General features: G+C 42.6%; 1 protein-coding gene across 1 annotated transcript in view; it reads left to right on the top strand.

Moving 5' to 3' along the window:
* CD22 (CD22 molecule) overlaps positions 1-8,140 on the top strand; it is a 14,090-nt gene extending 5,950 nt beyond the window's left edge. The window contains exons 7-13 of the mRNA XM_006867417.1: positions 4,306-4,569; positions 4,656-4,919; positions 6,524-6,620; positions 6,743-6,818; positions 6,999-7,123; positions 7,528-7,603; positions 8,009-8,140. Of these exons, the coding sequence (XP_006867479.1) occupies positions 4,306-4,569; positions 4,656-4,919; positions 6,524-6,620; positions 6,743-6,818; positions 6,999-7,123; positions 7,528-7,603; positions 8,009-8,140 (1,034 nt within the window). The remainder of the gene's footprint in view (positions 1-4,305; positions 4,570-4,655; positions 4,920-6,523; positions 6,621-6,742; positions 6,819-6,998; positions 7,124-7,527; positions 7,604-8,008) is intronic.
* The last annotated feature ends 4,169 nt before the right edge of the window (positions 8,141-12,309 follow it).

Here is a 12,309-nt window from a genome sequence, read left to right as displayed (position 1 = left end):
TGAACCTAAGACAATCGGAATGAACCTAAGCCAACTGGAATGAACCTAAGACAATTGGAATGAACCTAAGCCAATTGGAATGAACCTAAGACAATTGGAATGAACCTAAGCCAATTGGAATGAACCTAAGACAATTGGAATGAACCTAAGACAATCGGAAGGTGTCAAAAATGAAATGAGCGTCTGCCCATGTCTACAGAGATGGGTGTCCAATTGCAAAATCGAATTTAAAGAAAAATGAAATGGAATGCATAAAAATCAACAGCCTATGATATCATATGAGCTGAAGTGGACTGGTATTGGACATTTTGAATTGGACAATCATATATTTTACTATGCCAGGACAACAGCATAACATTCATCATCAAAAAGAATATTTCATCGCGACTGTCATACTTGTAAAGGTAGACGTTTTGTAACAAAAAAAAAGGGAGTGGTTGATCTTACAGTCCAGAAACGGAGGACCCCCTAGGACCATCAAGAAAGGAACGCACAAATAGGTTTTTCCCTTTTGGTTTTCTAACTGTAGGTCTTTGCAGTTCATTATCATACTTGGCTTTTTCCTTTCAAATGTTCTATTCAGTTCTTCACTTCCTCATTTCTTTCACTTGCTTTAGCTTCTCTACATTCAAGAGCAGGTTTCAAAGTCCCTTCTGACATCCATTTTGGTTCTTCTTTCTTTAGTCCTCTAAGTGACCTTTTGCTTTCTTCATGGATGATTTTTTTTTAAACTTTTTATTGTGAATTGAGTGAAAGTTTATATAGCAGATCATCAGTTTTACAATTAACAAATCATATACTTTGCTTCATTACATGATTGCAACCCTCTCCATGCACTAACAGTTAACAGCATTTACCTCTATTCACTTTAACTATTGCATTCCTCCCTGCGTCTCCCGCTACCTTCATCTTTCCTCTGTTAACCTCCCTCTTGTACATTGCCTGGTCTGTCACCTAGGTTACCATGTATCTACCCTGTAATCCATGAATAATTCCCTTCACCCTGTAACCATCATCTTTTATCAAGAACACCTTTTTTGTTTTTTTTAAACTTTTTGCAACATTGGTCTCATACAATCTTTGTCCTTTTGTGATGGACTAATTTCATTCACCATAATGTCCTCAAGGTTCAACCATGTTGTGAGGTGTTTCATAGATTCATCATTATTCTTCAACATTTTGTAGTAGTATACCAAAGTTTGTTGAACCATTCTTCTGTTGATGGATATTTAGGCTGTCTCTCATCTTTTTAATCTGTCTCTTATCTGACAACATATCAAAGGATTCTATTTTCTTATCTATTCTGTTCTTTATGTCTCTTAATTGGTACATTTAATCCATTTACTTTCAGTTTAATTATCAACAGCATCGGTTGATTATTGTCATTGTGTGTTTGTGGTGCTATTGGATTCTTTGTTCCATATAATTTTCTATGCTGAGTATATTTTGTTTGTGGGTTTTCTTTCCATTTTAATTTCTGTTGTGTTAATGTTTATTAAATCTTTCTGATTTCCCTCTTTTTTTATTTTGATATGTAGGTATTATTTTTCTGTTATTTACTTAAAATTTTTTTTTCCTGCTTAAAACAATCTGTTTTATCTTGAAATCTACTTGACTTCCTTGCCATTTGGAAGTTCTGTGTCTATGCTATTCCTTCCTTTTGCTTTGTAGTTGACTTCATTAGATATTGATATCTCTGGTTTCCTATTTTCAGTAGATTTGTTTTACTTTAAATACTTCTATATCTGGATTGAGTTCTGGGTGCTGTTGTCATGTGTGGTAATCTCAGGTTGTTGTTGGTTCTCAGTCCAAAGAACACTCTTTAGCATTTTTTGTAAAGTTGGTCTGGTCATTAAAAATTCCTTTAATATCTATTTATCAGGAAATGTCCTAATTTTGCTTTTGTATTTGAGAAACAAGTTTGCTGGGTATATGATTCTTGGCTGGCAATTTTTTCTTTCAGAGTTCTGTATATGTCATCCCATTCACTTATTGCCTGCATAATTTCTACTGAGAAATCAGAGCTTAGTCTTACTGGTTCTCCTTTGTAGGTAACTTTTGGTTTTTCTAGAGGTACTCTCAGGATTCATTCCTTGTCTTTGATTTTGGAAGTGTGACTATGATATGGCTTGCATATTTTCTTTTGGGATCTATCCTGTTTGGGGTTTGTTCAGCTTCTTGCATGCTTATCTTCTCATCTTTCTTAATGTTAGAGAAGTTTTCTTCCAACAACACTTCAACAATTTTCTCTGTGCTTGTCTCTTCCTTTTCTGGAATTCCCATCACCTGTAAGTTGGTGTTCCACATAACTCTTAGGGCCTCCCCCCTCCCCATTCTTTTTTCCTGATTGCTCTTTTAGCATACTAGTATTGAAGGATTCATCTTCAAGCTCATTAATTTGAACTTTCATTGCTTCACATCTACTCTTCTGCTCTTTCAAGGTATTGTCCATTTTTGAGATCTTAGTATTAATGTTTTGGATTTCTAATGGCAGGTTTTGTATTGTTTCAAATTTTGTAATAATTTGCCTGTTTGTTCTTGTAGTGTTTTTCTGAATTCTTCTAAAAGTTTTTATTGTGCTGTCTTTGCTTTCCTCGATCTTTCTAGGAACATAGATCCTTTGAAGGAAGCTAATTAACATTCTTTTGAATTCTTTTAAAATTAGTTCCATTACTTTTTATTCCTCAGAATTGTTTTCTGGCTCTGCATCTTGGTCATTTCTTTGAGCCTTTCTCTCTTGTTTCTTTGTGTGAGCTAAAATAGTCTGTTGTGAGATTGTTGTACTTGTAAAAACAGTGCAGTTGTTGGACCTAGAGGAGAGAAATCTCTGGTGGGCTTCTGCAAGTCAAGGAGCTCATGAAGCGGGTGTGGAAGGGATGCAATAGCAGAATTCCTGGCCCTAGACAAAGCTCCTAGTGGCCTCCATGCTATCTATGTTCAGGGAACTTAGTCCAGAAGTAGTTCTTGGGGGCCCTTGATGGAGCTGGTTTTAGTGTCTGTCATGACTACAGGGAAGCTATGGGGCAGGATGATTGGCTATATGCTAGTCTGGTGGTTCTTCAGGTTTTGTAGGTCTGGAGCACAGCCCACCTGAATCCAGGCACCAAACTGGCACACCAAAGAGGGGCAGCTGCTTCTCAACTCACACTGGCGTGGCTTCCAGCCACCCAGCACTGAACTAACAAAGAGCAGGGCCTATGCTGGGAGTGGATAAGGGTGGGAGCTGGCCATACCTCTGGTCACAAGGGTAGCATGGGGAAAAAGAAGAAATTGCACCTTTCTCATCACCCACACCGAATCTCTTCCTTCCGGCACCAAAGCTGCTCACAAGATGGTGGAGCACTGTCTGGTCAGACATTCACCAGTCAGTCCCCCTCTCTCACTGTCCTTGCTTGGCCTCTCCTCCCAGCAAGCACTCCATCAACCTCTTTAACCTTCTGAAGTTCAGGGTTCCAGAATTTTCATCTGTGTCTTTTTAATTTGGTCTCTCGTACTTTGTTGTAGAGTGTCCATGTAGTGCTTCTGCCTAGTCCGCCATCTTGCCAGGAATCTCATGGATGATGATATTGATGTCATCCCATAACTACTCTTCTGGTCTTTGGTCATTAGTGTTCAATGTGTAAAATCTATTCTTGAGATGGTCTCTAAATTCAGATGGGATACAGTCAAGGTCATAGATTGGCTTTCAAGGACTTGTTTTTAATTTTCTTCAGCCTCAGCCTGAACTTGCATATGAGCAATTGATGGTCTATTCCACAGTTGGACCTTGGCTTGTTTTGACTGATGATATTGTGTTTCTCTATTGTCTCTTCCCACAGATAAAATCAATATGATTCCTATGTATTCCATCTGGTGAGGTCCATGTGCCTTTTATACTGTTGGAGGGGGGAAAGGTATTTGTAATGAGTAAGTCACTGGTCTTGCAAAATCCTATCATTTCATCATCACTGGCTTTAGTGGTTGGTGCACACATTTGAATAATAGTGGTATTACCGTTGGTGTTAAGTGCTGAGTCATTTCCAACCCATGTTGTTGTTGTTAAGTGCCATCGAGTCGGTTCCGACCCATAGTGACCCTGTACAGGGTTCCCGAGGGTGTAAATCTTTACGGGAGTAGAAAGCCTCATCTTTCTCCCACAGAGCAGCTGGTAGTTTCAAACTACTGATTTTGCAGTTAGCAGCCCAATTCGTAACCACTACACTACCAGAGCTCCTACAACTGAGGGATGAGAGCCAGGCAATAGGGTTGAGGGGAGAGGGAAGATGGGAGAGAACTGAGAGACAGCCTGAGACCCTTGCTCTCTAGATGCTCCCAAAGGTGTCAGGGTCCTGAAGGTCAGCCCCAGTACTGAGATTCACTCTGGGCACCGGGTCCTCCTTCGATGTAACGTCTTAAGCAGCCGCCCTGAAGATGTCCACTTCTCCTGGAAGAAAAATGGAAACCTTCTGCAGGAAGGAAGAGAACTGAAGTTTGACTCCATCTCCCCTGAAGATGCTGGGAATTACAGCTGCTTAGTTAATAACTCCATAGGACAGACCACATCTGAGGCCTGGATGCTCCAAGTGCTGTGTGAGTCACCAGAGGTGGAGGCTGTAAACAGAGATGAGTGAGTGGGTGCCAGGTCACCTGGGTCCTGACTTTGCTTCCCCATACAGATGCACCGAGGAGACTGCGGGTGTCCATCACCCCAAAAGACAGAGTGATGGAGGGGAAGAAGGTAGCCCTAACGTGTGAGAGTGATGCCAACCCGCCTGCTTCTCACTACACCTGGTTTGATTGGAACAACCAAAACCTCCACCATGCTAGTCAGACGCTGAGATTGGAACCTGTAAAGATTCAGCACTCAGGCGACTATCGGTGCCAGGGGGCCAACCGGCTGGGTGTGGGCGAGTCAGCCCCCAGCACCCTCACTGTCTACTGTAAGACTTCTTACCATTTCTGCTCATGGTCTTCTCTGGCACTGCTGATTCCATGGTTTCCTCATCTTCCCTTTTCTCTGCCCCCCACATATGCCTCCCAGACCACCTTACCCTTGCTCCCCCTTCTCCTGTCCTCCCTTCCGTTTCCCACAGGCCCAGCTCCAACTGTCTTCTCAAAGGCACACTCCTGGACAGAGCCCTACCTCTTGGATGAAGGATTATTATCCTGTCTTTGTTTTCAGTTTCCCTCTTTGCCTCCCTCCTTCTTCCTGAATCACCTTCTTCCAAGAGGGTTCCCTCTCAAGCTGTCCCTAACCTTCCAGACATCCTGAGCTCCTACGGGGGTCATTCTTTCTGATTCTCCCTCTGTCTCATCTTTGATATGTGGCTTGATTTTATCCTTTACAATTTTAGTGGTTTTTAAAAAGATGATATAAGAATATGGTAAAATAATAATAATAAAACAGTATAAAAAAGGTAAGATCAAACCAAAACTCACCATCATTGAGTGGGTTCCAATTCAAAGAGAGTTTCTGAGACTGTAAATCTTGACGGGAGCCGGCAGGGCTCATCTTTCTCTTACAGAGAAGCTGATGGGTTTGAACTGCCGACCTTTTGGTTAGCAATTCAGTGCTTATCCTACAGTGCCACCAGAGCTCCTTAATGAAAGACAGTTACCTCTTTGTATTGGTCCCTGAGAAGTGCATTTCCCTCCCAAGAAATATCCACATTAGCAGCTTGTTGTATCTCTTTACAGACACAGCTAGACATGCACCACCTCTACACTGTGTTCATCCAACCTTCTTTTGTTTCACAAATGGTAGGACAGCTCACATAGTCCTGGACTTCTCTCTCTCTCTTTTTTACGAAATAATGCCACTTGGAGATCGTTCTGTGTCTGTGCATTTAGAGCATGTCTAAAGAGCCTGGAAACATCGAGGAATGATATCTAATTTATTTATATGCATTGTACTTTTACAGATTAATAATTGGAGTCACGACTGTGTGTTTAGCGGATGGTCACCTGAAAAGCTGGCAATGAAAGGAAAGCATCCTGAGGGCGTTATCTGTTACTAGTATAAGTGTCAAAACTCATACCCTCTGTGTCTCAGACTTTTCAGACACCCTGGAGACATGGCTCTTTTTGTAGTGGCTACAATGTATTCTGTGTCAGACAGTGTATCTACCCAGTGCCCTCTCCAAGACTGTTGGCAGTCTTGTCCTTTGGGCACACCTGCAAAATAGCAGAAGGATAAATTACATGGAACAGCTGGATTGAAGGACAGGTGTACTGGTGCATTTTAAGTTCCAATAGTATTGTCCATTGCCAAGCATCACTTTTATCCACGGAGCAGGGGAGCATGCTCTGTGTGTCTGTTGCAAAGTAGCAATGCCTCATGAGGAAGGACTGGCCCTTTCCTCCCAAGGGGAGCTCCAGGTCTCCCTGATTTTCTGTACCACTTCCCTAGTACATGCAGCAGAAGTGTAGGCAAGAAGGACAACAGATGGTAGCAGAGAGAAATTGAGTATGCCTTCTAGGCAAACCCTTGTGGGCAGAGCTGGCTCATATTTCATTGACTGACAGAACCTCCTTCCTCCACCAGATAGCCCAGAGACCATAGGCAAGAGAGCAGCTGTGGGTATCGGGGTCTGCCTGCTCATCCTCATCCTGACAATCTGGGGGGTCAAGCTTCACAGAGGGTGAGATCTTCCTTCTCTCTCCCTTGACTGATTCCTGTCTCCCATTACTCAGCCTGAAAGCCCCCAGCAGGGTCCAGTTCCCATTTCTTGGACCCTCAATGGGTGTCTCTTTATCTTTATAGCTGGAAAAAGATTCGAAGCCAGCAGGAACTTCAGGAAAATTCCAGTGGGCAGAGTTTCTTTGTAAGAAATAAGAAGGTAGGACAAAAGATAAATGAAATCCAGGGCAGAATCCTTGAAATCAAACAAAGAACCTAGATGAAGAGTGCTGGGGGGGTAGAGGGTGGGGATGCGTAATCCAGGGCATCAGAGACCAGGGGAAGGGAATTCCAGATGGGGAAAGAAATGCTTAGAGCTGAAACCTTGTCTCTGTCCCAGGTTAGAAGAGGCCACCTCTCGGAAGGGTCCCAGTCCCTGGGATGTTATAATCCAGTGATGGAAGATAGTATTAGTTATGCCGCTTTGCGTTTTCCTGTTGGCGAAACGGACATGCCAGGCACTGGGTACTGAGGGTACTGGGAGGGTGAAGCCTGCACTCTAGGTCTGGGAGGAAAAGCTTATGTTTCTCCTGCACTCTTTGTGCTAGGCATTGCCGTATCTCCGGTACCTCATTCCACCCCCTCAACACCTCTCTTGGCAAATGATGTTCTCCCAAATTGTATCTGTTTCTTCAAGCCAGGTGTCTGTATTCCTAAAGTCAGTCTTCATCATGCTGGTCAAGACTCTATGATGCATGCATACATTAATTCATTCAGTGCATATTTATTAGGTACTTGGGATACAACACATTGGTTTTAGATGCAGAGGCCTATCGTGGCATTGCTGGGGCATTAAGGGAGTGGGAGGAAGGAGAGTTCATAGGAAATGTTTCCTTTGTGGTCATCTGTTTGTTCTCTCTCTCTCTTAGTGATGAGGGGACTTCAGCCAGTAACTCAAGTAAGGAGGACATGGTCACATATTCTGTGGTGCAGAAGCGCCGACTGGTAAGAAGGCAGGGCTGCAGGGGCCGGTGGTGGTGGTGAGGAGCTGGAGAGTTTGAGTCTGGCCTCCACATTGAGGCCCATATGGGAAGAACTTGGGTGGACTTCCAGTAGTGGCAAGGGCTGGATATTGGGAAGGGTTGTTCAGGTGTGGTCAGATGCTCCAAGTCTCACCACATCCGTGCCTGATCCCACTTTCTGCCCCTGGGGTAAAGCCCAGGAGAAGAGGACAGAAATGAGGCAGAAAAAAGATGCTGATGACAGATGCTGAACAAGAAGATGCCTGCTTGGGCTCTTGGACCCTCTGTTGAAATTAAGCAGAGAATGAATAGGCAGGAAGAACAGATGGTGGGAGGCCACCGGCAAATGGAGGCCCAGGCCATACTTACAATGATGTGGTTTTCTCAGGGTGACTATGAAAACGTGGCTCCAGCTCTTCCAGAAGATGAAGAGATACATTATTCGGAGCTGGTTCATTTTGGGACTGGGGAGCGACCTGCAGAGCAGGAAAAAGTGGACTATGTGACTCTCAAGCCCTGAACTGGTTATGATGGAGGTCCTCAGGGACTGCAGGGGACAGGGTTGTCCTGAAGCTTTTCTGGGCCTCTTCTGTTCAGCCACTAAGTTACACAGTCCCCGTCCTACACACACACACTTGTTGCCACCCCAGGTCAGTGTGAAGAAACTTGGGCCTGGCTCAGAGCCCGTCTCCCTTTAAAGTTCCTATTCAAATAACTCTGACCCTTCAAAGGCCTTGTTCTCTGGTTCTTTTCTGCTTTTCTTCCCTGTACTATAGGACTTCCCCTACACTTTCCCAGCCAGCTGTACCATGAGCACCCTAAACCCCATCTCTAGTATTACGGTTTCTTTTCCTCTTCCTCATCACTTTTACTTCCCCTACCCCTGCTCTGACATTCCCATTCACGAGTCATTACCTTGATTTTGCCTAGAGGGTAAAGTCCAGGAGAAGAGGGAGAGAAATAAAACCATTTATTACCTTTTATTTGCATCTCTTGAAGAAAGAGGACTTGTCCCTCACTGGTTTGCCCTCTATAATCATGTTCCATGTTAGTGAGGCACTTCATGGAGAGGGTTGCAGTACTGTAGCCCCTACCTCCAGGAGTCTGGTGGTCTGAGACAGACATAATGCTGTGGACAGATATATAATAAACACTGGTTGTACAATAAAAAATGGCTCAGATACCATTCCAAAGAGTCTGTGAATTATTTCCAGTCTGTGGAGGTCAAGGTGTCTGGGAACAGAGAGATGGAAAAGGTACTGTAAAGACTGGTGATAAGCGAAAGGAGTTGTGGTAATTTTGTGAGCAAATAAGCCAATTGAAAAGTCCATTGTTTTGTTGCAAAAAATACACTGACGTTTGTGGGAAGACACACACAAGTTTGAATCTCGACTCTTCTAATGAACTGGCCAAGTGATCTTGGGCCAAGTTCATCAACTTATCTGAGTCCCAGTTTCGTTATCTGTAAAATGGAGATACTCTTTTGCAGCTTGCTCAAGATAGGAAGAGAGGTGTAACCTTTAGATGCTAGAGGCACAGTATAAGAAGGCTAGCAAAGCAGCCCAAAGTCCCCAATAAAACCATTTCCTGCCTTTTATTTGCATCTCTTGAAGGATGCATCTCTTTTATTTGCATCTCTTGAAGATGGTAAGATGGGAAGACAAATCATTACTCACAACCCTTCTCAGAAGTCACCCCTATTAAGGCCTTTCGCAATCCACAGCTGCTTAAGAACTTTTCTGAAACCCATTTGAAGATCAACTTTTTGAGGAACCTGAGATTTTTCTGCCTTTCCCCACCATCCTCACCAGTTCTCTGTCATGTTTACAGATGTAGACTTTGCAAATGAGTCTTTTTGCCTCTGATCTCTCTCCATCCATTTTCCTGCTTCTGCCCATGAGTTAAGATCCATTCACCTTGGAATGCAGAAAATATGTTTAATAAATCAAGGTAGTGAATGTAAAATTCCTGGGCCAACGTCATTACTCCATAAGTAGCCCCGTTCTCTCCTCCCTTCTTCCCTGCCTGAGCTAGGAGAGGAAGAAACTCTGGACATTTTTAGAATTATGCCAGAGTTAGGCATTGATTTCTCCAGCAGTCTAGTTGTCCCCAGTTGGATTTCTCGTGGGCATCATTACTTTTTCTATGACCTAGAAATATTTCTGGAGGAAGGGGAGGCATCAGTAAGTGTCTAAATGAGAGGAGAGGGTATACACCAATGTTTACTGCAGAATTATTGACAATAGCCAAAAGGTGGAAACAACCCAAGTGCCCATCAACCAATGAATAAATAAACAAAATGGAATGTGTTTCTGCCATAAAAACAATGAAGTTCTAATATCTGTTATGACATGGATGAACCTGGGAACATTATACTGAGTAAAACAAAAGGACAAATATTATATGATCCCATTTATATGAAATATAATATATGAAATTTGCCTAGGGTAGGCAAATGCATAGAGACAGAAAGTATATAATTGGCTATAAGAACCTTCAGGGAAGTGGAATGAGGAATTGTTGTTTAGCACGTTGTTGTTGTTGTTGTTATGTTCCAACCCATAGCGACCATGTATAGGGTTACTGAAGCGCAACTGGTAACCTTGAACCACCGACCTTGCATTCCAAACCGACTTTGCAGTCCTGCGCATTAACGCACAGTGCCAAGTTTGAATTTGGAGTGGTTAGGACATTTTGAAAACAAATGGTGATGAGTGCATGACACTTACTAGTGTGATTAATACTGTGGGCTGTACACTTGAAGATGTACAATGGTTAAAATACCAAACTTTGTGTGATACATAGCTTGCTGTTAAGGGCCGTTGAGTGAGTTCTGACCCATAGCGACCCTGTATAGGGTTTCTGAGGAGCAGCTGGTGAGTTTGAAGCACCAACCTTGCAGTTCAAACCAGCATTGCAGTTCAGTGCATTAATCCACAGGGCCACACCAGGACCCCATACATAGTTTAATACAATAAAAAAAAAAAAAAAGAGGAAAAAAAATGAGAGAGGAAGGATTTTCGAGTTCATGTACCCAAAATGAGGTTCAGGGTCATTCACTCACTCAGCAAACATTGACTGAGCATCTGCCACGGAACCATGTGCTGGGGTACAAGAACAATCACACAGAGCTTCGTTCTTGTATCAGAGTCTCCAAAGTACTTTCTGTATCTAGGGTTTCCTCAAGGGAGCAGCAGGCAGCCCCTGGTCTGATGAGGTCTGGAATAGGTTCCTTGGCAACAAACAGGTGTCTTTCCATCCTGTCCCTGGGCCCAGCTGCCAGTATAAACCTGCTTCATGACCAATTGACAGGAGATATGGCTGTCAACTGGCCCTGATGAGGCATGCAGAACAGATGGTCAAGTACTCTGAGGCCAGGAACTTGAGAACACGGGCAGAACATTCCCAGAGCTCAACTGGCCATCCATTCAATATTGCTTATTAAACAAACAATTTCATTTTCAATAGCATCTAAGAGGAAAAAAAAATCCCTAGGATTACATTTGTTATACAATGAGAATTTTAAGACACTGCTAAAAGAGATTTTTAAAAGACTTAGATGGAGAGACATTCTGTGTTTGGATTGAAAGACTTAAGACTGCTAAAATGTCAGTAGTACCAAAGTGATCTATAGATTCAACAGAATCCTGATGAAAATCCAACTCTCAGGTTCAGATGGAATGGCAAGAGATCCTGAACAGTTAAAGTAATTCTGAAAGAGAAGAATAAAATAGGACTCACACTTCTTATTTTAAAACATATTATGTAGCTACATAAATCAAAACAGGCTGGTACTAGCCTTATAGACACAGAGACCAGTGGAATAACATTGATAATCCATAAGCAAACCCACATGCTTATGACAATAATCAATATTTGATAAGGCTTCTAATGTTGCTGAGTGCTGTTGAGTCAGTTTCAACTTATATTGATCTTATATAGGATCATTATGGATCCTATATAGGATCACCTAGGATCTCCAAGGATTGGCTGGTGAATTTGAACCACTGATCTTGTAGTCAGCAGTTGGGTGCTTATTTTACAGCACGCTAAATCCATTCAGTGGGTAAAGAAGTATCTCTTCAATGGATAATATTAGGAAAATTAGATTTTTGTATACAGAAACCACCACTCGTCTGTCAGTTTGTTGTACTTTGATGACTTGCATGTCACTGTGATGCTGGACGCCATGTTACCAGAATTTTAAACACCAGTACAAGTCACCCATGGTGGACAGGTTTCAGTGGAGTTTCCAGACTAAGACAGACTAGGAGAAAGGAGAGGTGGTCTACTTCTGAATGTTTAGCCACTTAAAACTTTATGAATAACAGCTGGGCATAGTCAGATACAGTGCTGGAAGATGAAAACATTATGAATAGCACCAGAATATTGTCAGATATCTATACTGCTGAAAGATGAGCTGTTCAGGTTGGAAGGCACACAAAGTATGACTGGGGAAGAGCTGCCTCCTCAAAGTAGAGTTGGCCATGATGATTCAAACGGAGTAAAGCTTTAAGGAGCTTTATTTGCTGAAGGAGACAACTCAAAAGAAGGAGAAAGAGCTGCAGACATCCATCAATAATAGGATATGGAATGAACCTAAGCCAATTGGAATGAACCTAAGCCAATTGGAATGAACCTAAGACAATCGGAATGAACCTAAGCCAACTGGAATGAACCTAAGACAAT

Source organism: Chrysochloris asiatica, unplaced genomic scaffold, assembly GCF_000296735.1.
Source record: "Chrysochloris asiatica unplaced genomic scaffold, ChrAsi1.0 scaffold00104, whole genome shotgun sequence".
Taxonomy (NCBI): Eukaryota; Metazoa; Chordata; class Mammalia; order Afrosoricida; family Chrysochloridae; genus Chrysochloris; species Chrysochloris asiatica.
Note: the sequence above shows the minus strand (reverse complement) of the source record. Positions and strands in the feature narration are given on the sequence as shown.